This window comes from Diadema antillarum, unplaced genomic scaffold, assembly GCF_040938485.1.
Source record: "Diadema antillarum isolate AM-2024a unplaced genomic scaffold, OU_Dant_1.0 seq00000385_RagTag, whole genome shotgun sequence".
In the NCBI taxonomy this organism is placed as follows: Eukaryota; Metazoa; Echinodermata; class Echinoidea; order Diadematoida; family Diadematidae; genus Diadema; species Diadema antillarum.
Genome location: NW_027271383.1, coordinates 1,265,445 through 1,290,106, shown reverse-complemented (window position 1 = coordinate 1,290,106; position 24,662 = coordinate 1,265,445). Strand labels below are relative to the sequence as shown.

Below are 24,662 nucleotides of genomic sequence, written 5' to 3'. Positions count from 1 at the left end.
ATGAATTCGGGCCAATGAAATATGATGTAAGTTGGTGTGAGTCATGGGAAATCTTACACGGGAATGAAATGAATCACAAGATCTTCCTACTCTGAATGTTGTGCTACATTTATCAATCACAATTTGAAGGAAACATCAATTGTCAAAACTTCATGGAACATTTACCACAGAATCGTGGAAATTGTTACAAAGCCTTTGTGAATCAAGGAATTAAGAGTTGCATTGTCTGTGGTGACATTAAGTACAGTTGAATAATCCCATATAAAACTTCATGTCATGCTTTGCGGGCTCTTTTGTGTCGTCCATTGAAGAACAAGAGACGCAAGAGCTAAGGAGAGAAAGCAGAGGAGAGATAGATGGATAGTGTAGATTAAACTGTCTACACTAGAGGCAATAGAACAAGATAATCTCTTTTACTTTTTTCAGTTGTCCCATAGACTAGCTTTGTCAGGTATTTGTGGCAAAGGCACCTTAAATTTTGTTCACCAGTGCAACGGCAGTTACAAATTCTTATCAAAGATTTCGTGGCAAACCAGCACAGTTATTGTTTCTTAAATATATTTGAAATGTGTTGTACCACTTACATGTAGGCAATCATAAAGTTTATTTCTAGCTGGATTAAATTCAAGTTAACATGAAGTTAAATAACATACTACATTGTATATTTGCTGGTGATAAGGCTGCAGCACCATATAATTTTTATGATAGAAATTTATTCTGGTGCAACTTTTGTCACTACTCTGAATTTTTGTAACAAATTTCATTTGTATTTATGCATTTTGTGCTTGTTAATGACTTTTTTTTTGTTGTTTCACTTGCAGTTTGACAGGTACATTTGTATGAAGCAAATGATGCAATATCCATGGAACATTGAAGAATAATTAAGTGTGTAGTGGGTAGAAATATTGAGCATTTGAGCACAAAATGTTGATGTGAGATGAATCAAACTTTAGAATAAAACTTGTGTGAAAAAGAGTGTCCATTCAATTTTTTTTTTGGACAGTATGTAGTTATTATGGAGGGGGAATCATAACTTAAATTTTTCATCATTATTCTTTCTTGAATGTGTGATTTGAGGGTCAATGATGTGCATGCACACATTTATGTTTTCATTCACACATGCCCTGTACACGTGTAGCTTGCTATACAATAGCTGTTGTATTGCATTTGATGAGATAATACTCTTGTGTCATGAACATAGAGCTCACCTGAGCTGAAGGCTCAAGTGAGCTATTGCGATCACTCTTCGTCCGGCGTCCATCATCCATTGTGTGTTGTACGTTGTGCTTATCTTGTTTACATTTTCGTCATCTTCTTGAAAACACCATGACCAATTTCACCAAACTTGGTAGGTAGCATGACTAGGGGGATAGGATCTCAATATGTTCAAATGGGCACCATGCCTCACCTGGAGGTGGCCCTGGGGGTGGCCCAGGGTGGCCCACACCCACCAAAATTAAAGGGGATGGCTAGTAACTGATCAGTGGGAATCAGTGGGAATGCTGGGGGATGATTGTTCCAATCCTTGTGGGATTCATTTAGAGTACATTATATACCTATTCTTGTGTGAAAATTATTTGCTTCAGAATGGTCTCATATTCAAGTAATGTGCAGTTTTTGATTAAATTTCACCATAATCTACATAAATCAAAGACCAAAATGACTAAGTTTCATTAAAAAATACCCTCCCAACTCGTCACAATCGATTTTTCGCATCACTAATTTTGAATCGTAACTGTTCAATTTCTGTACGCGGGCTAGAAAGATCACGTGACGGCGTGACGTATTAGCCCCACATTGCTCTGTGTTTGGAGCGTCAGCTGGCTGGGGAGCCCTGCATGACCAACGGCGATACGGGTCGAGCAAGCGGTAGCGTACCGCGTGGTTCCGGCCATGCAGTGGATCGGCGGATGCAGGCGGCATGATCTACATGTATACAAATGATGCACAGGATAGAGTGCGTTAGTGTAGGCGTATAGTGCACTCGAGGGTATTTACAATTGTGAAACATGCACGAGGCGAACGAAATAATCCTGTGCATCATTTGTTTTATAAAATGGGTCGAAAATTCGAAAACTAACAGCATTTTTCAGCGTTTTTCACGTACCTTTGTGGGTCAAGACGTCCGAAGATGTTCGTCCCAAACATTTACGCACGTCGCACTCGGAACTCCCGCACATATAAGTATGATGGGGGGTTGGGTTTCCGGACACTTACGTTCCTGCATGAAAACTTACTTATTTTACATAGAATATGCACCCTTTACCTTAAAGACTTGATATAGACTCCTCATATAGGCCTACTAGACAACATACTCTGAAAACGGCGTGAGAATTAACCCGCTAAATCGTTGGATTTGCCCTTCAAAGTGACTCCATGTACGCGTCCGGTCCCACAACGCTTGGTCTACTGTACACTGTACATATGATACGTACGCCACACATGTTATGCACAAGGGAAGAAAGGCCAGCCGGCCGGCAGCCCGAACTAGAAGTTGTTTACAGGATTGACAGCGCGTATGCATGCAATTCAAAGGAGCCGCCGCGCGCACAGACAATCGGCAATAGGATTTAACACGCAGTGCAATGGGACTGAGTAACCAAAGCACATGTGACTCATTTCAGCGCTTCCTATTGGCTACATTCTTGAACCCATTTTATAATGTATGTTATTGCTTCACTTCGCACGCGAAAATGCCAATGTGTCAAGCGTTTGGCCAGAAGAAGAGTTTCTTTGCCATTCCGAACCCAGAAAATGAGTGGGAAAGGTGCGCCAGATGGCTCTCCAATATTAGAATTGACAACTTTGACGTCAAAACTTACAAATACTGCTCGATGACGATGCAGCCTCGTCATACTCCCCACCACCGGCGGCGGCACTGGCGCTTGCGTTTCTTCTGCGGTTCAAAGATATACAGTCGTAATTTACCACCGTCAGACATACTCAACTGTCGCGGACAACAAGAGAGGCAATAATTGTGAAATTGACAGACTGAACTCAGATTGTTCACACTCAGAAGTCAAAAAAAAAAAAAACGATCGCGGATTGTGATAGCATTTGGCAGCAGCAGACGTACTTCTGTAAATGTATGCCTGATCACTGTGATGGCAACAATACAGTAGCCGATGAATGTACATGTAAATGATGGGATGGACACAAATAAGTACGGCAATATTACAATACATATGATATTTCAAGAAAATGAAAATGTCATAAAATTGCGACTATTTTACATTTATCTGTGATGGATTTTAAATATATATATATCGTAGATGATTTGAATAAAGGAATATGGCGCTTGGCAACATTACCCCTAAACGGTGTACGGGCTCCTGCGGTAGCTCCAATTATAAAATGGGTTCAAGAATGTAGCCAATAGGAAGCGCTGAAATGAGTGACGTGTGCTTTGGTTACTCAGTCCCATTGCACTGCGTGTTAAATCCTATTGCTGATCGTCTGTGCGCGCGGCGGCTCCTTTGAATTGCATGCATACGCGCTGTCAATCCTGTAAACAACTTCTAGTTCGGGCTGCCGGCCGCCGGCCTTTCTTCCCTTGTGCATAACATGTGTGGCGTACGTGTAATACGTACAGTACAGTAGACCAAGCGTTGTGGGACCGTACGCGTACATGGAGTCACTTTGAAGGGTAAATCCAACGATTTAGCAGGTTAATTCTCACGCCGTTTTCAAAGTATGTTGTCTAGTAGGCCTATATGAGGAGTCTATATAAAGTCTGTAAGGTAAAGGGTGCATATTCTATGTAAAATAAGTAAGTTTTCATGCGGGAACTTAAGTGTCCGGAAACCCAACCCCCCGTTATACTTAGACGTCTATACTGTATGTGCGGGATTTCCGAGTGCGACGTGCGTAAATGTTTGGGACGAACATCTTCGGACGTCTTGACCCACAAAGGTACGTGAAAAACGCTGAAAAATGCTGTTAGTTTTCGAATTTTCGACCCATTTTATAAAACAAATGATGCACAGGATTATTTCGTGGCGTTAGTGGAGGCGTAGCTCACTCGAGGGTATTTACAATTGTGAAACATGCACTCGGCTTCGCCTCGTGCATGTTGCACTACATTGTAAATACCCGAGAGTGCACTATACGCCTACACTAACGCACTCTATCCTGTGCATCATTTGTATACTAGGCAGCCCTTGGCAGGCATGCAGATACCGCGCCGCAGTCAGCAGTGCAATGGGGGATCGATGCATAGCTGGGCTGCGCTCGCGGTGATCTCAGCTGAGGAAACTGGGCCTGATACATCACGCGCAATGCATCCTGGGACAGATAGTACAAAGGGCTGCTCGCGACGGATTTGAACACGATGAATTACCTATTTTTTCAAAAAATCATAGTAAATGTATCTGATGGTCTTTTCTCATCGGGAAAAAGGTAATAGGTTCATGAAATATTGTTCTTTACACGGGAAACGGCTGATAATCGTCCGGACTCCCCCTTAAAGGAATCTACACAAATCTTCTCTAGAACCAGAAGTGATAGAGCTATTTAGAGTTTATTTCATTGATGACTGTTGTTTCAAGTTTGTTAATCAGGGGTGCCCCCCCCTCCCCCCCCCCCCCCCCCCCCCCCCGTGTGTTGTGTGTGTGTGTGTGTGTGTAGGGGGGTCCAAATGGGGACTTTATGTTCATCATTTTCTTGAAAATCCCAAGACCGATTTTCACCAAACTTGGCAGGTAGCTTGCCTAGGGGGTTAGGATCTCGATTTGTTCAATTGGGCACCATGCTCTGGGGGCCCATAGGGAGCCCAAAGCCCCCAAATTAAGGAATTTTTACAAATCTTCTTCTCTAGTATCAGAAGTGATAAAGCGAAGTTGATACTATGAGTTAGTACATTGATAACTGTAGTTTCAAGTTTATTCATTACAGATCTGTGGGTGCCCCCTCCTCCACTTCCAGCTGGAAGTGGGGGAGTGGTCCAAATATGGGCCTAGATTGTACATTTTCATCTTCTTGAAAACAGCATGGTAGATTTTTTTTTTCCAAAGTTGGCAGGTTGCCCCTGGGATAGGATCTCAATTCGTTCAAATGGATACCATGCTTTCCTTGGGAGCCCCCTGGGGCCCCGAAGTGGAGCATAGGGTAAAACTTTCTAAGAACAGTGTACTTGGCACTGATGGCAGGTATTTTCACAAGTGTGGTAGAATGAATGCAAATGGACACCATGCCTCCAGCTCTCAAAGCTGCCCCCTGCCCCCCAAGTTTGTAATGTTTACGGGTGAGAGTCTGCATGAATGTGTGGAATATGAACTTGTGATACTCAGGTGAGCACAAGATCCCTAGATCTCTTGTCATATTTCAGTTTTGGCTATGGCTTCGTAAAATGATTGATTTGAGCTGAACTTTTTGTTTAAGACTTTGTACATAAAATCTCCTCAATATTGGCTCAGAAACAACAGCGATTTGTTGTTGGAAAACAAAACAAAAACAAAATGAAAACAAGTTGTCACTCGTTTATGGGACATAACATTGTTTGTAAGATTGTTCAATTCACTGAATGTTGTAGAGTTGCTTGTTGGCTCAGTATTTTCTGAGAGCAGTAAGAGTACCAAATTGGACATATGCCGTTGTTGACACAATGCTAGTTCTATGCTGTACATGTGATTGTTGTATAGGTTAGGGTTAGTTGATCTGCTTTTATGCTAAGTAAGCCACACCATCCAACAAATGAGTGGGTGTGTCTGTGTAAAAGAAAGTCATTTGAATGACCCAGATTTGACCTATACAATCCCTGACTCTGAACCCTGCGGCTGGGCTGTGGAACATTTACCTCTAATGAGCATAAATTGATTCAGATCAGGAGGGCGTCTGTGTTGATATTTATGTGGAGGATATTTCAGGCATGCAGTTTTATTTGTCTTACGGATATCTGCCATACTTTCTGCCACCAGGACTAGTCATGGGCAGACTTGATAATGTGTCTCACAGTCAGGTTAATTCAGCAAAGTGCAAGGGAAACACCGTGTAATGAATTCATGGACTTTTTCAAGGTACCACATAGTTTCATGTCAAGAGCTGATGAAAGAAAGGTTAATGTTGGATAAAGCCATACAGAATTTTGCTGGGTTTTCTTCTTTCATTTCTTTTCTTGGTCTTAATCAGCCCTTATTATCAAATGTGACCCGCTACAACAAAAGGGTCCTAAAGTCGCACACGGTCGAAGCCGTGAAAATCGAGTTTGAAGTCAGAGCATCAAAATTGGTCAAAACTTACGATTTTCTGATTTCGACATATTATTGTAGTCTGACATATCTTCTGTCATCTGTCGAAATTTTGAAGCAAAATGGTGAAAGGAAAGACCAAAAAATAACGTTTTTCTGGGCCATGTTTTGTGGTGTTTCAACGAAGCAGAAACTGGTACCAAATTTGGATTGAGCGCCACAGATAGGCTCCGCCCCTAACAACGACCAGAGTGATCTCATTGGTCAGTTTGCTGCTTGCCGCTAATCGAAGCGTGAAGCTCACACACTGCCCAGTTGACTGGTGCGTGCAGGCGGGGTGCGCTATGCCCAGCCGCTTCTCCTGGCATCCTGGTCACTGATTGGTCGGTGAGGAGACCACCGACGCTGTGCTTGAATGAGCATTTCGGGAGTTGCTAGGGCTGGCCTTCTATTGTCAGGAGGTGAAAACTGACTTGCGTGTCCCTTGATCGCGATTGCGTCGCAAGGAAAACTTTTAGGGTGCTTTTCTCGAAACAGTGATTTCCCAGACGTCTCGACATGCTCTCTTTTAAACCTCGATATCTCCGCAGCTGATTATTTTTATAAGATGTGTTATATATCAATTTAAAGCAGAAAGATTAGGAAATTATGCCATGCAATTTTCAAATAAGTGACCTCGCCCGACTTTAGGATCATTTTATTGTAGCGGGTCACAAATGATTCTTTTTGAACAGCTGAAATATGAAATCAGACTAGCCCAGAATACATCAGAGTTGAAGATAGATACATGTTGGACATTATTTATATTTTATACATCTCTTTCATTTTAATCAGTTCTGTCCAATATGAAGAAATAAAGGAGAAATTCTGAAGATACACAGCAACAGACCTTGAATTAAGCAAAAAGATGTCAAAATATTGGAGCATTCAATGGTTACAGCATGTGCAGCATGGATGTATAGTGACAAAAGGGTGATTGACCTGTAAAAAAAGAAATTTGAGGGATAGCAGTGTTTGTTGACGTGATGTAACTGAAGTCCACAGTGTTTATCAACTGAATGAAAAATGAAACAAAAAAATCAATGGCTAGGGATTCTTCTATGTTGCTGATTAATTGTCAACAATATGTAGCTCTTCAGTATTACTTGACTGATTGCCTTTCCCTTTCACTCCTTATTTTGTCCCTTTATAGGATGAAGGCTACCTCCCAGTTGGTGGTGATGTTGACCTGTATATAGAGACTACCCCTTCTGAGGATAGGCCAGCAAATGTTCCAGCAGCTAGTAGCACAAGGCATGCAGTTCAAGCAGACCAGCCTGGCAGCAGTGGGGAGGGAGAAGCAGTTCCCACTGGCAACACACGTCCAGAGTCTACCAACTCTGCCCCAGTTGTGTCGACACCCCGCCTGGTATTCACAGATCCTACGCCCACTGATGATGAAGATCTGGAGGGCGGGTCAGGAAGTGGCACACTACCGCCATTATCAGGTAGAGCCTATTTCATACTTTGTCTTCTCAAACTTTCATGAGTTTTCCTCCTGTTTCAGCTTTCACCATGACTAATCTACCTTTCAGTTGAGCTATTGTGATTTCTCTTTGTCTGTTGGCTGCTGTGCATAAACATCATGCATTTTCATCCTTTTCAAATCCATTTTAGGATTTTAACCAAGCTTAGCCCAAAATATTCTTTTCTCTTTATAATGGTAACTCCAAGGTAGAGTTCAAAGAAACTTTTCTGCAGAGAAAAGGGGTCCCAAGTAATTCAAAGCAGGAATGAAGATACATGTACTTAGGGGCTTGTCCTAAATGAAAAAGGAAACAGCTAAAAGATGTGGGGCATAAAGGTTGTCATTGTGCAGTCAGAGATTGGCTCCATTATTGAAGTTTGTTTTCTCCTGGTGCAAACAGTTTGATTTTTGTGTACTTTTCTTTTGTTTCTTCAAACATGGGGTTTAGCATCAATGAGAAAGGAGAATATCACAATATATATATATATATATATATATATATATATATATATATATCAGCATTATCTCTGGAAGGTCGGGTCGGGTTCTTCCCTGGCCTTACGGCCTGGGGGGACCTGCTACTGGTAACCTGTAGCCCAGTACTACCTGTCTCAGGGTCGAGCTCTCGGCGACTAAACCGTAAACCCCACTGGCTTCCCAGTAGGGAAGTTACGGTGAGGAGGGTGGCTGGACACCCTGATGGAATGAAAAAGAAGATCCATCTTAAGGGCGTATGAGCTCAAACATGAGCCACCGGCCATCCAGCAACACGGAGTGGAGCCCCGATAGGCGGTCTGTGGATAAACTCTGTCAACACTCCGGCAGCTCCTGCAGCCAAACTGGTGCCAAACGTATTGCAGCGCATTCCTTTGGACTCAATCAGCGAGGCCGAGAGGGGTCCTCTGATGCATGGGCAACTCAGGGTATCCATATGTATGCCCAGGCTTATACCCTGGAGAGGACACTCCAGTTTCGCTATGCAGCGTAAGCACAACACGGAAGACAGCAGTTACGAGTTATAAGTCCAACTTGATTGGCGTAAAGTAGGGCGCTACGGGTTGTCTTCGACGGTGGGAGAGGCCATCGCGTCTCATTGGACAGCTACCGCCCGCCTCAAGCTGGGCAGCCCCCAGCCAATAAGGTGCTGACCCGCCACAGTCCACCTGCTTCAATGGGTGCTTGGAGCTAGAGCAAAACTTGAAAAGTGGACTGTAACACTGCACCAGGCAAATCAATGAAGAAGACAAAGAAACTACCTACCCTACGTTTGGCAACATGGAACGTACGAACTATGTGCACTGGCCTTTCTGATGACTTACAGCAGATTTCTGATGCAAGGAAAACTGCTGTGATTGACCTCGAGCTTTCCAGACTTAATGTTGATATAGCAGCACTGCAAGAAACCAGGATCTCATCCAGTGGTTCTTTGCAAGAACAGAACTATACCTTCTTTTGGCAAGGAAAGGCTCCCGACGAACCACGTCTGCATGGCGTAGGTTTTGCTGTGAAAAATACCCTTCTTTCGTCAATTGAACCCCCATCAGGTGGATCTGAGCGTATACTGACCTTGCGTCTTTCAACGTCTGCAGGTATGGTCAACATCGTGAGTATCTATGCCCCTACACTTTGTTCATCAACAGATGTTAAGGATCACTTCTACGATGATCTAGATGCTGTCATTAGCAGAATTCCTGCGTCTGAACACCTGTTCCTACTTGGTGACTTCAATGCAAGAGTTGGAGCTGACTACGAATCATGGCCCGACTGCCTTGGTCAACATGGCATTGGAAAACTAAATGAGAATGGTCAGAGACTACTTGAATTGTGCTCATATCGAGCTCTCTGTATCACCAATTCCTACTTTATGACCAAATCTTGCCACAGAGTCTCATGGAAACATCCACGATCAGGCCACTGGCACCAGTTGGATCTCATAATCACCAGGCGTGTTAATTTGGGCAGCGTCCTCATCTCCCGCAGTTACCATAGTGCAGACTGTGATACCGACCATTCTCTTGTATGTAGCCGAGTTCGACTACAACCAAAGAAGCTGCATCGAAATAAGCAGAAATGTCTGCCTCGCATCAACACCTACAACACTGGAATCCCAATGTTGGCTCATCAGTTCCTTAATACACTCAAGGAAGACCTTTCAGACTGCATGGAAAAAGGAAAAGATAAGGATGAAGACTGCAACTCAAAGTGGAACAACCTTCGTAACACTATCTATACAGCGGCTCTCTCTACTTTTGGGAAGAAACTAAGGAGGAATCCTGATTGGTTTGAGGAAAATGCAAGTACAATGAAAGCAGTTCTGGATAAGAAACGTGAAGCCTATCTAAACTACAAACTCAATCCAGACAGGGAAACACTATCTGTCCTGAAAGCTGCCAAGAGTGCTGCGCAAAGATTAGCCAGAAGTTGTGCAAATAACTACTGGATGAAGTTATGTCACAATATCCAACTTTCCTCTGACACTGGGAATGTAAGACGAATGTATGAGGGAATCAAGAAAGCCTTAGGCCCACAGATTAAGAAGATTGCCCCTCTTAAAACAAAGACAGGTGAAATCATCACTGACAAGGTGAAGCAAATGGAGAGATGGATTGAACACTATTTTGAGTTGTATTCAAGGGAAAATGTTGTCTCTGAACTTGCCCTAGATGCTGTTGACTGCTTGCCTATTATGCATGAACTTGATGCCAAACCAACTGTAGAGGAGCTTGGCGATGCCATTGATTCACTCGCAAGTGGAAAAGCACCAGGAGAGGACGGCATAACCTCTGAGGTCATCAAGTGTGGGAAACCTGTTCTCCTTAAACACCTCCATGAGTTTTTTTGTCAGTGCTGGGAGGAAGGTACAGTCCCTCAGGACTTTCGCGATGCCAGCATTAGTACTCTGTACAAGAACAAGGGAGATCGCAGTGACTGTAACAATTACCGTGGAATCTCTTTGCTGAATATAGTTGGGAAAGTTTTTGCTCGTATTGTTCTGTACCGCCTGCAGTTCTTGGCCAACCGCATCTACCCTGAATCCCAGTGTGGTTTTAGGGAAGGCAGATCTACCATTGACATGATCTTCTCTCTCCGGCAACTGCAAGAAAAATGCAGGGAACAGAAGAAACCACTTTATGTAGCCTTCATAGACTTAACAAAGGCTTTTGACTTAGTTAGCAGAAAGGGGCTCTTCAGATTGCTCCAGAAGATCGGCTGTCCTCCAAAATTGCTGGCCATCATCTCTTCATTCCATGACGGCATGTACAGCACAGTGCGATATGATGGGTCAATCTCCGCACCTTTCCCAATCTGTAACGGGGTGAAACAAGGATGCGTCCTGGCACCGACTTTGTTTGGTATTTTCTTCTCTATGCTGCTGTCCTATGCCTTTGAGAATGCTACCGAGGGTATCTACATACACACAAGATCTGATGGCAAGCTGTTCAATCTGGCCCGTCTGAAGGCAAAGACCAAAGTGCGTCATGTACTAATCAGGGAAATGTTGTTTGCAGACGATGCAGCATTCGCAGCTCATACAGAAGAAGCCCTCCAAACTATCATGGATAGATTCTCGCAAGCATGCAAGGAGTTCGGACTTTCAATCAGCCTACAGAAGACCAAAGTCATGTGCCAGGGAGTTGAAACCCCTCCCTCCATCACTATTGACAATTACCAGTTGGATGCTGTCAACAGTTTCACTTACTTGGGCTCAACCATTACTAGCAACATGTCTCTGGACGCTGAACTGGGTAAACGTATTGGCAAGGCCTCTACTGTTATGGCTATGCTCACCAAACGAGTATGGATGAACAAGAAGCTTACAGTAAACACCAAAATCTGCGTTTATCAGGCTTGCATCCTGAGCACATTGCTGTATAGCAGTGAGACCTGGCCTCTGTATGCATCCCAGGAAAGACGTTTGAATAGCTTCCACCTTCGTTGCCTTCGACGCATACTGGGCATAACTTGGAAGGATAAAGTCCCAAACACTGATGTCCTAAAACATGCTAAGATGTCAAGCATGTTTTCCCTGCTGAGTCAAAGGCGTCTACGATGGATAGGACATGTGTACAGAATGGATGATGGTCGTATCCCAAAGGACATCTTATATGGAGAGCTTGCCACTGGTTCCAGAGCTATTGGTAGGCCAAACCTCAGGTACAAGGATGTCTGCAAGCGTGACATGAAAGCAAATGGTTTGAAAGTGGAGAGTTGGGAAACCATTGCTGCAGATCGTACAAGTTGGAGACTTGTCGTACGTGATGGTATCATACATGGGGAAACACAGAGAAATGCAAAGACACTGGAATCCAGGAAAGCTCGCAAACAGAGGTCAGCAGCTATGCCCATAACATCCCCACATCCAACCTCTTTTATTTGCAGCAAGTGTAGCAGAGACTGCCATTCAAGAATTGGCCTTTTCAGCCATAGTAGGAAATGCTCCAGCAAGAAATAAATTGAGTGTCATATGCAAGGTATATACCATTGTCTCACGAGACAGATGGATGCCAACAACATCTCTGGAAGGATACTGACAATATGTGATTCTATGCTGATCTAGGAGGAATGATGCATAGGGTAACATATTCTGGATATTCAAGTGGGTTATCTAGCCCACCACGGGTCTACAAGTCATTGTCAATTAATGAAATGAGCTGTATGAAAAGTGTGCTCACAGTGACTTATCTTAAAGGACAAGTTCACCTTCATAAACATAAGGATTGAGAGAATGTAGCAATATTAGTAGAACACATCAGTGAAAGTTTGAGGAAAATCAGACAATCCGTTCAAAAGTTATGAATTTTTGAAGTTTTTGTGCAGTAACCGCTGGATGAGAAGACTACTGCAGTGTATGTATAACTTAGATGTCACATGCGTACAACAATATAAGGAAAATATAAAGAGAATTTCACAAAATTCCATCTTTTGAAAAAAGTACACATTCCCCTGACTCGTTACCGACAAATGTTATGGGTAATATTATTCCCCCCGCCTTTAGAAAGAGGCAAGTCAAGTGCTCTTTTATTATGCGAAAAAAGTGAAAATATGTTGAATTTTCTTTTACATTTTCTTTATACTGTTGTACGCATATGACTCACAAGCTGTAGTAGTCTCCTCATCCAGCGGTTCCAACACAAAAATTTTAAAAATTCATAACTTTTGCATCGATTGTCCAATTTTCCTCAAACTTTCACTGATGTGTTCTACTATTATTGTTGCATTCTCTCAATCCTTATGTTTATGAAGGTGAACTTGTCCTTTAACTAAGCCAAGAATTAGCTAACTTACATAGTAGCATAGTAGCCTAGTCTTGTGGCAGTCCATACAAATAAATACCCTTGTAACTTGCTCAGTTAAAGGGACTATGCAGTACTGGTTGAGGTGGGGATTCAGGTTTGTAACATTCCTACGTGAGATAATGAGAAACCTCTTATGAAATATGAAAGAGCATGCAGTTTTAAGAAGGATTCAACGTTTATTTGATGAAAATTGGTTTTCAAATGGCTGAGATATCCAAAAAAGTGATAATAATAAAAGGCGACAGGCCACGCCTTTTATTAGGATCTCTTTGTTTCACCTTGTTTTTGGATATCTCAGCCATTTCAAAACCGATTTTCATCAAATAAACTTTTGATACCCCTCAGAATTGTATGCTCTTTGACATCTCATAGAGTGATTTCTGAATATCTCACAAAACGTTAAGAGCTAAATCCTTACCTCAACCAGAACTGTACACACCCTTTAAGTTATTGTTCAGTTAACTCAGAAATGAAGAAAATTTTGTAGGGATTTATATCTGGTTCCTGGCCTGTGCCAATTTAGTGAACAACAAGCATGGGATTATGCTTCATCCTCATTGAGTACTCAATTACTTGTAATAAAGCTTTGACTGCAGAAATCACGTCTTGTCATTGATTGCAAACAATGTGTGGATGAAGTCATGGTTGAAAAAGTGATTTTCACATTATTAAATGAAAGTTATGATTTTAATGCAATGATAACTTCCCCTGCAAAAGTAAAACTTGTTTATTGTTGTTTAAGTTTTATCCATTAGAGATATGTTTGATTTTAATTCTTTGTTTGTTTGTTTGTTTGTTTGTTTTTTCAGTTGCATACTACAGGTCAGGCTTCACTCTCACAAATGTGCAATACCTGCCTGAGCTGAATAACCGCAACTCTCCGCAGTTTCAGACCATTTCAGAAAATGTTAGGCTTGCGGTAAGTAATTATGATTATTAAGATAGTGAGTTAATTTCTACTGTGGCTGTTTATATTTTGCTGTGTTTTGCTGTGTAATTGCTGTGTTTTGCTGTGTAATTGTTTTATGTATTAAAGGTCCTGTTTACCTTTGGGAGCAGTGATATAAAAAAAGGTTCAAGATATCATTTTTAATGTATAGGTGTAGGCTTTTGTATCACAAAATATCCTACCACATGAAATGTTTGCATTAAATCCTAAAAATATAAGGAGATATCATTATTTTTCTCATTAAACCGTTACTGTAGACGGTTTAATCTGGAAACATTTCTTTTATAACTATTGTTCACATTTTGTGTTTGTAACAATACTTAACATCGATTACACAAATTCGAATTTTTACAGTGGTTGTTTCCATTCCTAACTCAAATTTTAGAACTATTTTAAAGCACTAATGCTTGGTTTTTTTTTTCTTCTGCAAATGCTAAATTATGCCTTTAAATGCAATATGAGTGGATTTATGACACATGCATCACAAAAAGTAAGTGCCAGTGCTATTGTAAAAACTTGCGAGGTCATGGAAAGAGTGGTTTGTGCTATCCTTTGCAGCTTACGGCCCTTAGCTGATGTGAATGTGCTATATGGCACAGACCTCACACATACAAGGCTTTTTTATTCCACTTCCAAATGTTCCAGCATTGGAGCATTTAGATCAAGCCACATTTAAGTGACAGCGCTTTTAATTGCACTTTATTTGCTTGATGTGAAGGGGCTATTGGTAGTTGTATTGTATATGTCTAGGCATACCTGTTGTGTTTCAATTTCAGTGTCATGCATTAAAAGTGAAAAAGCCATACCATATTTAAGAAAACTGTAACAAAATAAAATAAACAGGTCAATAGAAATTCGATTAATATTAGACTTAAGATCCAAAAGTTATGAAGAAGTTTCATTTTGTTTTTACAAAACAATAATATCCATTGCAACTACCTATATAAAATGATAAGATTATAGTGAAGTCTTGGCCTCACAACTCTCCTTTTGGTGTGTGTATGTATGTATTTATATTATTTACATATTTATTAATATATTTATTAATTTGATAATTTCTTTATGTATGTTACAACCTTTTCAATCTTTTGCTGATGGATGAATAATGAGGCTTTCCATTTCTCATATATGTTTTCAGGTTGAAGATCTCTACCTTGACCTTCCAGGTGAACAGTTTGTGACTGTCCTTCAGTTCCTGTGAGTACTATCTTTGTTGTGTGTGATTACATGAAACTTTCTTCATTTTATGTAGAATTCACACATCATTCATGGTTTTCCATGGTAATGTCTTCACTTGATATTTGCATGCTTGATGCTTTGATCGCCATTACCCAACATGTTATTAACTCTGTAGAGAGGTTAATGTACTACCAGTAGAAAAATTTTTCGACATCTGTTTTGATCCCAAGACAGGTTTTCAAAAAAATAATTGTTTAATGTTAATAAAGCTTGTGTTATCAACCTCTTGAAGGAACATTAATAGTAGGTCCTACACAGTTCTAATACTGTAACACCAGAAACATTCACTGCATGAAATTTTTTGTAAATTTCCACTGGCATTCAATGCATTGTGTAGATATAACCTTCACATGCATTTTGCTTTCACGAATCTTGGCTCCTTGCGAAATTTGCAAAAGTTTCCTGCACGTGAACATTTTTACAGTGCTATACTTTAGTACGTAAATGTGGTATTTCATATAACATATTAGGTATGAAATATCCTGAGTGCCACTGGCACCATTACTTGTACATGTTGTTCTGTCCTCTTAGCTGTTATCATCTCTCTTATATCAGTTGGATGCAGTGACAAGAGTGAGTTGGGGTGATACAAAGATTAGAATCACTTCTAGTGCATTTAGCCTTTCAACATAGGTCTAAGAGCCAGCTCAGCCCTCCTATCAAGGACATAGCCATCCTGCCAGAGGCATGATTATGATCATCCGTGGAGGAACTGTTTGGTTATAAAAGTGGAAAAGTGAAGAACTTGAAGTAGCATTTTCTTTATCAGAAAGTATTAGGGGAAAAAACTCAAGTGTGTGGCCTCCTGGTATAAGAGCTGACCTGCAAAATAAAATTCTGAAGCTGAATTCAGGACAGGTGTTGTATCTTAGCTGTATTGCACTTATTGACTGACTGTATTTGATTGCCATGCTCCATCACCTTCACTACCAAGATATAAGAAATTGTAGTGAAGAAAAAAAAAAAAAAATTGATAGCTGCCAGTTTGTCACAAGTGAGCTGGCAAATATGATGCACGAAGGACAACCTGAAATAAGGCCAAGCTCGACTGAATAGCAGGATGGATATAATTTGTATGTGGGGGGGGGGACACTATTGTCTACAAGGTCAGCAGAGTTCATTGAATGGAAGGTAGCACCTCTAAGTGGCCCAAAAGCCTCCAATTAAGGAATCTTTAAAAATTGTCTTCTCTAGAACCAGATGCTATAGAGCGTGGTTAGGGTTATGAGTATTAAAGTACAGTGGTGACTGCAGTTTTGAAGACTCTGTAGTGTAGGGAATCATGGGTGGTCTGATTCATTCCCTGCCCATCAGGGTACATTAGAAAACCACAAATAACACCAGTCAGCGAATATGTGCATCTAAGCATACATTCATCAGATTCTTTTCCTGTATATGTACTTACAGAGAGATCAGTGATAAAGAGTTGGTAGCATGCCGACACCATGGAGTGGAGAGGCGGGCTTAGTTTGGACATACTCAAGAATCCCCATAACAAATTGTGTACAGCTATAAGTTTGTTCATGGGGGACTTGGGGATTCAAGTTGGGGCCCAATTTTGACGTTTTTGCATTCTTCTTGAGAATTCATGGTCAAATTCTTACCAAACTTGGCAGGTATTTTTGCCAGGATAATAAAATGTTTGTATTTACAAATGGACTCCGTGTCACACTTGGTTCTCGTGGCTGCTTTTTCGTAGAGGTATGTGACAAGCGAATTGGCACTTATTGTATCACCCTTTCTATGTATATCACAAAAAAAAAAAATTCAGACAAATTGAAAACAGCACACTCATTCAAAAGGGTTCCGTCATGCCACTGTCTATTGAAGAAGGATTTATATTAACATAGCTTCACAATTCTATAATATCCTTCAATATTTCCCTTTCTTTTGTGGACAATTTCCTCTGAATTCAGCAAATTAGATTTTCCTCATCTGCTCTTGTTGGTATCAGCGATTTTTATCCCAGTACATTTTATAGTCATTGAGAAGGCGTTTGAGTCAACCCACTGTCACTATTACAGTGAATCTGTGCAAACAGAACAAATTATTGGAGCATGGCTCAAACAAGCCAGAATATATTTACATTGCAAATGGTCTTATTGTGGCAGACTTTATTCAGAGATGATGCCTAAAGGTTTGTCTATGCTCTAGGGCTTTCCTTCGTGCCATCTTTCTTTGATTGATATCACTTATTGTGTAATTGAATTTATTTGATTCATAATGGGTACCTAATCACATGATGCTTCGTGAATCAATGCTTGAAATCAGCCGTAGGATTGAGAAATTTGTGAATTGATTAGACACACAAATTGTCTGCATGGTACAAGCAGCTTGCTTGATATGCGTTTGCCACTGCTTAATACTGCAGTATTGTTGCTAGTTACTGCTAATAAGATGTATGAAACATGCTGGCAATGCTATCCTCCACATGTGAGATACAGCTAGACCTCACAATTCCATAAGATTAGAAGAATCTTACATTCTATTTTTCACTGAATGAACAAGTATTGGCTTGAAAATGCTGGTAAAGTTATTTGATATTGCATGAAAATGGAGGTGAGAAGTATTGTACAAAAAGTAAGTCATTGCCATTCACTTCTCTGAGCAGATAGGGCAAGTCAGTTTTCATGTATTTTACCTTCAGATCCCACCAAGGACAATGTAAATCAACTGATATAAAGAAAATTAAAAGTTGTTTGTCATTTGTAGTCACCAGGTCAAATGAATATCAAGTGACTGAAGTTGCACAATATGATGTGTTCATTAAATTGTAAAAGTACAGTTTTATACACATGATATAACTTGACTATTGAGTATGATTTGTCCACATTTCACAGGTTAACAAATGCTGATGTTTTATCCCTTATGAGAGTAATAGCCTACCACAGTGTGTATACTCTTATGATTCTAAATTCAATGCAGTTGATGTAAAGGCTTTATTGACACCCTGTATGAAACCTATTGACAGACATGCACAATAAAAAGTAGATTAAAGCTAAAAACTTGCTCAAGTACTAAAGTGGAAATTGTCATACCAACAATTTCTTGTGCTTGGCTGGGTAAGATGAACTATGCTTCTTCTTTTTCATTTTTAACTTTAAATCCCACAGAACAAAAATATTAAACAGTGATGCATATTACAATCAAACATATTTGTGGGCTTTCATTTTTACACCACAAAAATTTTTCCTCGTACAGTAACATGCAAATGAAAGACACAGTGTGGTGGTTTTAATGACTAAGGACATTGTCATGTAATAGAATATTCATATCCAGAGAAGATAACTAATGTTTATGACTAGGTCAGATATTGATGTTTACCAGGGGGGCATTTCATGAAGCATTTCGTCCGACAAAGTTGTCGGACAAATTTGATCTCAGCTAATCAGATGCAAGGATTTCAGTAGCTTGTAGCAGTTTGTCCAAAAAATATCCGACCAAACTGCTTTATGAAATGCCCCCCTGGTTTGCTGTTTTTCACTTATAAAGCAAAATGTTTTACTGTTTTTTTATGCACAATTCAATAAGGTTCAGGCCTTAATTTCAATTTACAACATAGCCTTAGTAGAAAGAGGGGAAGCAGAGGAGCCGCATCTTAAAGGAAAAAGTCCATTCTAATTTCATTCATGTCACTTTCAGAAAATCTTAGAAATAAATTTGTAAAAACTTAGGGAAAAAGCTGACACTTAAAAATGTTATTAATTGTAAGTTTTGAGGTTGAGACAAAGTGGCAGCTGTGTGTGATGTGCAATAATATGTATAGATCTCTCTGTTCTTTTTGTGCACAAATTTCACAAATTTTCATTTGTCTAACATATTTGGGTACTGCTAAATTATATGCTGAGGAAGGCATCATGCAAAAATGTTTTAGGCCAAGTAAAAAAAGAAAGTAGTTTCTCGTCCGGGTTTTTTGAGCAAGGCGATGAGGGAGGTCCTTACTATTTGATATCTTACTATTTTTTCAAGGATCGTCAAAATGAAAGTAATATGTGTTTTTCGTCCGGTAATTCTGAGAAAGGTAACGAGAGAGGGCTTTACAATTGTCTATATTCAATTTATGAAATGAAATATCACTCTGGTAGCTGTGTTATGAGACCAGGTCCCAAGTGTACGTCTTGCCTGCACTCTGTGCATTTTCAAACAATGTGCCATACTTGAAATGAAACTTTATGCATGCAGAAATACATTTGCTTTTTCTTTCCACTACAAACTGTAGTACAGATGTCAAGGGAAAATGACCATCTTAATACTGGTATTTAGTGTTGTAATGGCTTTTCTGATACCAGTGTACTTGCAATTCTGATGTATTGTGTTATTAATTGAAACAGATATAAAACATGTCTTTCAACAAATGTACGACTGAAATAAATTCCATGATATTCAAAACACTGCTTTATTTATTGGTGTTTGTGACTTTTTGTGTCCACACAGCTGGTATGTATATCTGCAGTTCTTCACAGTACAATTGTAGCACATTCAACTGGAAACTGGCTTGTACAATTGCAGATGGATGTCAAAATGATACTGATATGGCATTCTAGCATTAAACGTTTAAAGATGTTTCTTCATGTTCTTAAAAGACATTTGATAATCACTCATTATTTGGATGATGAATTATTGCACAACAGTACACACTACAGATGATACCACTCACGGCTGTGTCCGTGAATTTACATCGTGAAGAAAAGTATCCCGCAGAAATACGAGACAAACCAGAATCCGTGGAAAAGTTATTTATTTTGTAGATACACCCATTTAATAATTCTACATTTGCTGGAAAAGCGCATTCATTTTCTCTTCAAAATAGAATGTATCGCCGTGACAGACCAGGGGATGGGGACCCTGGACAGCTACAAAACACGCACACTTTGCCGATATACGGTGCGGCACGGCCACTGCACTGGCACCAGGAGGTGTGGACCTTCCTGCTGGCACCGTACCGTCCGACACTGCACACACATGCACATAGTCACAATGACATGAAAATGTATACAAACTCGATACCGTACAATCTTCACAAGCATTTGTACAGTACAATTCATCCGCTTAAAATATCAGAAACGGGGAAAACTACGAACAACGAGCGAAATATGCGTGGAATATCAGCGATTGTTCGCAAAAATGTTGCCGCTATCGCGTTCACGACGTACCGAGTGCGCTGTACATCACAGCCCAGTAGGCCGGCCCGCCGCGCCGCCCATCCAACTACAGTGCAGTTCGACTGCTTTGTGGGTCATTCCTTGATCTTGCCGATCGGCCGAGCTCGCACTGTGAAATGTTAGTGCATGCGTTATTACATACGCACTACACACAGAAGCTACAGCTGTACTACAGTCTACAGCTAAGTAGAGGACGCAAGGCGTAAAAATTAGAAATGAGACGTCACGATTGGTAGGTGAATTGTCGATCTTTTCCTTTTTTTTCGGCGGCCGAAAAAATAGTAAATATCAAAAGAGTCGATGCGGCAACTGAAAATCGATGCGGGTGGGGAGCGGACTGGGACGAGAATTATGAATTTCTTGGTATTTTCAGCGCCATTTTGAAAATAGTAAATAGTAAAAAATTCGATGCGGCGGCCAAAATCGATGCGCGCGAGGACGAGAAACTGGTTTCTTTTTTTACTTGGCCTTATGCTAATCATATATTCTGAGAACAGTTCTGCAGAAATTCTTTTTGGGGGGATAAAAATGAAAGTGGTGATTTTTTTTTTTTTTTAACAAATCGAATGTAGATGTGCTCAACATCTATCTAATCACACAGAGTTGTCAATTTGTCTTATTCCCAAAACTTGTACCGTTCATAACTTGTTTTAGTTTGTCTGATTTTTCCCTAAAATATTTACTGATCTGCTTCTTTGATTTGACTGTTTTCATACAAAGCAACATAATATCAGGACAGAATTTCTCAAAAAGCAAGCAGTGTCTGCCACAGGGTGAACAAAAAATGTGTAGTGGTTGTGCCTGCTTGCTCAGGCTCTCCTGTGGAGGTACATGTATGTGAGACAAGAAACATGTTAGGAAGAATGTATGATACCTGTTCCCAACAAAAGGTAAACATGCTGAAAGTTGGCTCAATATGGAGGGAAGGAGAATGCCTGATTAACGGGTGTTGGTACATGAAAGAGAGTTATGCATTAAACTTCAATATGATGAAATTGAGTGTAAACTGAAGGAAAGTTGACTTTCAGTTTCAGCTGAAACTGAAGGAAAAGGTAGGCCTACTGTTTTATCCATCAACTCAAATACCCAAGTTTCTGCAACTATACTGTGCTTGACACAATCAGTGAATTAATTTTCAACTTAAGGTATAGATTTGATGCCTTTTTCAAGTGGATTAAATTTGCATTCATAGATATATCGTGCAAATTCATTAGTTTCTTGAGTTGCAGGTTACACTGCAAACATGCTGACCTGATTAATCTGTCTACCGCTGGACCTGACATTCCAGCATGAAGTACTCAATTATCTTTATATTCATAGATTGCTGCTTCATATATGTGTCACTGTCAAAGATCTAGGTCACTCCTGTATGGAGCTGTCATGCTGACCTCCTTAGACGTTTGTTCCTGACATGGTTGCTCAATGGTATGAATTGAATTGATCAATTACCTGAAGATCAGTATAAATTATGCAGCGTGGGAGGAAACCCACGTAGTTTTATCCTGTAGGCATCACACCCTTACTGCAGTGCCCAAATTCAATAAAATGCAGCAGATTCAAAACACTGGAATATTTTTGAAAGGTCAGGTGGGTCAGACTACTGCCTGGTATTGTGAAGGAATGCTGGTGATGTTGCTAATGCCCTCGAAGGTTTCAGCTAGTACATAGCTCCAGTCTTACCATTACAACATGAATGTTAGTGGCATCCACACTGATGCACATTAGGGAGGTCCAAATCTCAAGATTTTTGCCAGTGTGAACATGAGTATCCCACAATGTTGAATAGCGCGATCAGCATTACGATCCAAATCCCAAGAAATCTTGTGATTATTTCGGAATTATTGCAGTTGTTCGAGTGTCTGAATGCTGGAGCAAATAATCTGAAGATTTCATATTTTATCATTGAAAACGCATCACAACAGTGTTCAAACACAGGGGCAAGGATTATTATTCCATATATTTCTGGCCTGCACAGCTTGGTCAACAATTTATCATGATCGCCAGTTGGCAAAATATTCACATCATGCAAACATAAGCAAATAAGGTAACATGAGAAAAAACAGCCATACAGTCATTTTTTAGTGACATAAGTCACACTCAAATCTAACATGCGTATTTCGTGTCAAGTGTGAATACCCACCCTGCGCAGAGCGTGGTATACAATGTATTATGTGGTGTATGTCATAATGTATTTGCATTCACATTACGAATTACAGCATGAAATACTGTGGTATTTCACCATAGATGTGAATGCACCTATTGACGATTAGCAGTGCACAAATGAGCTCATCATGGTTAACAGAGCTATTTGTCCAACCAGGGAGGTGTAAGAAAAGGAGAGACAACTCTTCGTAATTCATGCATACAAATGTTTGGGTTCAAAGTGTTACAATGGGATGTCTAGCATTCCACTATATGCTTTGAAGTCATGCTGTGCACCGCTCTAGTTGCAAGGCGAAGTTCGGAGACGAAGAACGCATTTCACCTTTCGTTGAATTACAGTCTTTATTTCCTCGTAAAATTTTAAATGAAATAATCGAATTGATTAAGAGTAGTTTAGGAAAGAATTCAATATTATAAACATGTATTTCTAGTTTCTTCGTAATGCGCAAATCGAAATGAATTGAGAATTAGGCCCTCTAAAAAACCTAATATTTTTCTATAATGCGCACATTTCCGCATGTTAGTTTTCTATCCTTTAATCTAGGATATTTTGATCTTTCAAATAAAGTACTGCGCTAAAGTGTGCTCCAGCGTGCTTTTAAAACTATTTGCTGTTAAAATTGTCCGTTTTACACTGCATTTGATTCGCTGCTCCAATTCAAGGTACACAAATTCATTGTTGCCATCAAATTGAAAGAGAGAGAGAGCGAAATGCAGTAGGGGCAAGTATTTCTAGATGTGAGAGCGCTAGTCCAGATTTTTGATGCTCTCTTTTGTCAAAGCACCTGATTTCCACCTGTAGTTAAGCGCATAACTTCTGGGCGGTGCTGCGCATCCTTCAAAGGAGAGCAAGGAGTTGTCTCTCCTTTTCTTACACCTCCCTGGTCCAACATAGATTATTATTGCCACTGGCAATGATGCAAACATACACCATACCTTTTGTGTGTAGATGCCTTTACAGGTAAACAGAATACGTTGCGATTGCTTTAAAGGGTGTGTACAGTTCTGGTCGAGGTGAAGATTTAGCTTTTACCGTTTTGTGAGATATTCAGAAACCACTCTATGAGATGTCAAAGAGCATGCGGTTCTAAGGGGTATCAAAAGTTTATTCGATGAAAATCGGTTTTGAAATGGCTGAGATATCCAAAAACAAGGTGAAACAAAGAGATACTAATAAAGTTGGGGCATGTCGCCTTTTATTATTAGCACTTTTTTGGATATCTCAGCCATTTGAAAACCAATTTTCATCAAATAAACGTTGAATCCTTCTTAAAATTACATGCTCTTTCATATTTCATAAGAGGCTTTTCATTATCTCACTTAGGAATGTTCAAAACATGAATCCCTACCTCAACCAGTACTGTACAGTCCCTTTAAGGACCATTGAAAAAGTGGTTAAAATTTGGTTGATGACTCATATCAACCTGAAGTGATTACATTCTATCTGTGAACTTAAGCATTTCAGTGAGTAAGAATTCAGTGTATGATTTCTATTTCAAAGTATATGAAGTACTTGTACTTCAAATATGTAGTAGTAAAGAACTTTAATTTGTATTTGATCATCATAAGAAACTGAAAGCATTGAATTTCTCTATTCATTTTTACAGGAATCGCGGTGGTGATGCTGTCATACAATTTGACTTGGGAAGTATTGGATTCTACAGTGAGAGTGCTCTATATAGGGTCTTGGACACTGCTGTAAGGAGTGCTCAAATTGGCAACTACAATGTCAACCCTGATGAACTTGACTTTGCACCCCTTCCAGGTGAGTCAATTCATGTAACCAACACTGGGAAACAGTTGCATTTTTATTTGACTTTGAGTGTTACACAAAACCTTTTTATGCCTCCGCCAACGAAGTGGCCGGAGGCATTATGTTTTCGGGTCGTCCGTCCGTCCATCCGTCCGTCCGTCCGTCCGTACGTCCGTCCGTCCGTACGTCCGTACGTCCGTCCGTACGTCCGTCCGTCCCGTTTTGTTTTTGTCGATATCTCAAGAACCTTGTGGTGGTTTTACATCAAACTTGGTATGAGGGTATATCCTTGGGGGATAATACTTTGTGTGGATTTTAGGGTCACAGGGTCAAAGGTCAAAGGTCACAGGTTATTTTGTGAAAAAAATTGACATTTCATGTTTTTCTCCATATCTCGCAAATGGTTC

The 24,662-nt window shown here is 40.2% G+C and overlaps 1 protein-coding gene across 1 annotated transcript in view; it reads left to right on the top strand.

Annotated features, from left to right (window-relative positions):
• Nucleotides 1–24,662, top strand: part of LOC139731795 (basement membrane-specific heparan sulfate proteoglycan core protein-like) — a 278,824-nt gene that overhangs the window by 72,122 nt on the left and 182,040 nt on the right. Inside the window, exons 2-5 of the mRNA XM_071642667.1 lie at nt 7,378–7,672; nt 13,799–13,908; nt 15,077–15,135; nt 24,110–24,267. Of these exons, the coding sequence (XP_071498768.1) occupies nt 7,378–7,672; nt 13,799–13,908; nt 15,077–15,135; nt 24,110–24,267 (622 nt within the window). The remainder of the gene's footprint in view (nt 1–7,377; nt 7,673–13,798; nt 13,909–15,076; nt 15,136–24,109; nt 24,268–24,662) is intronic.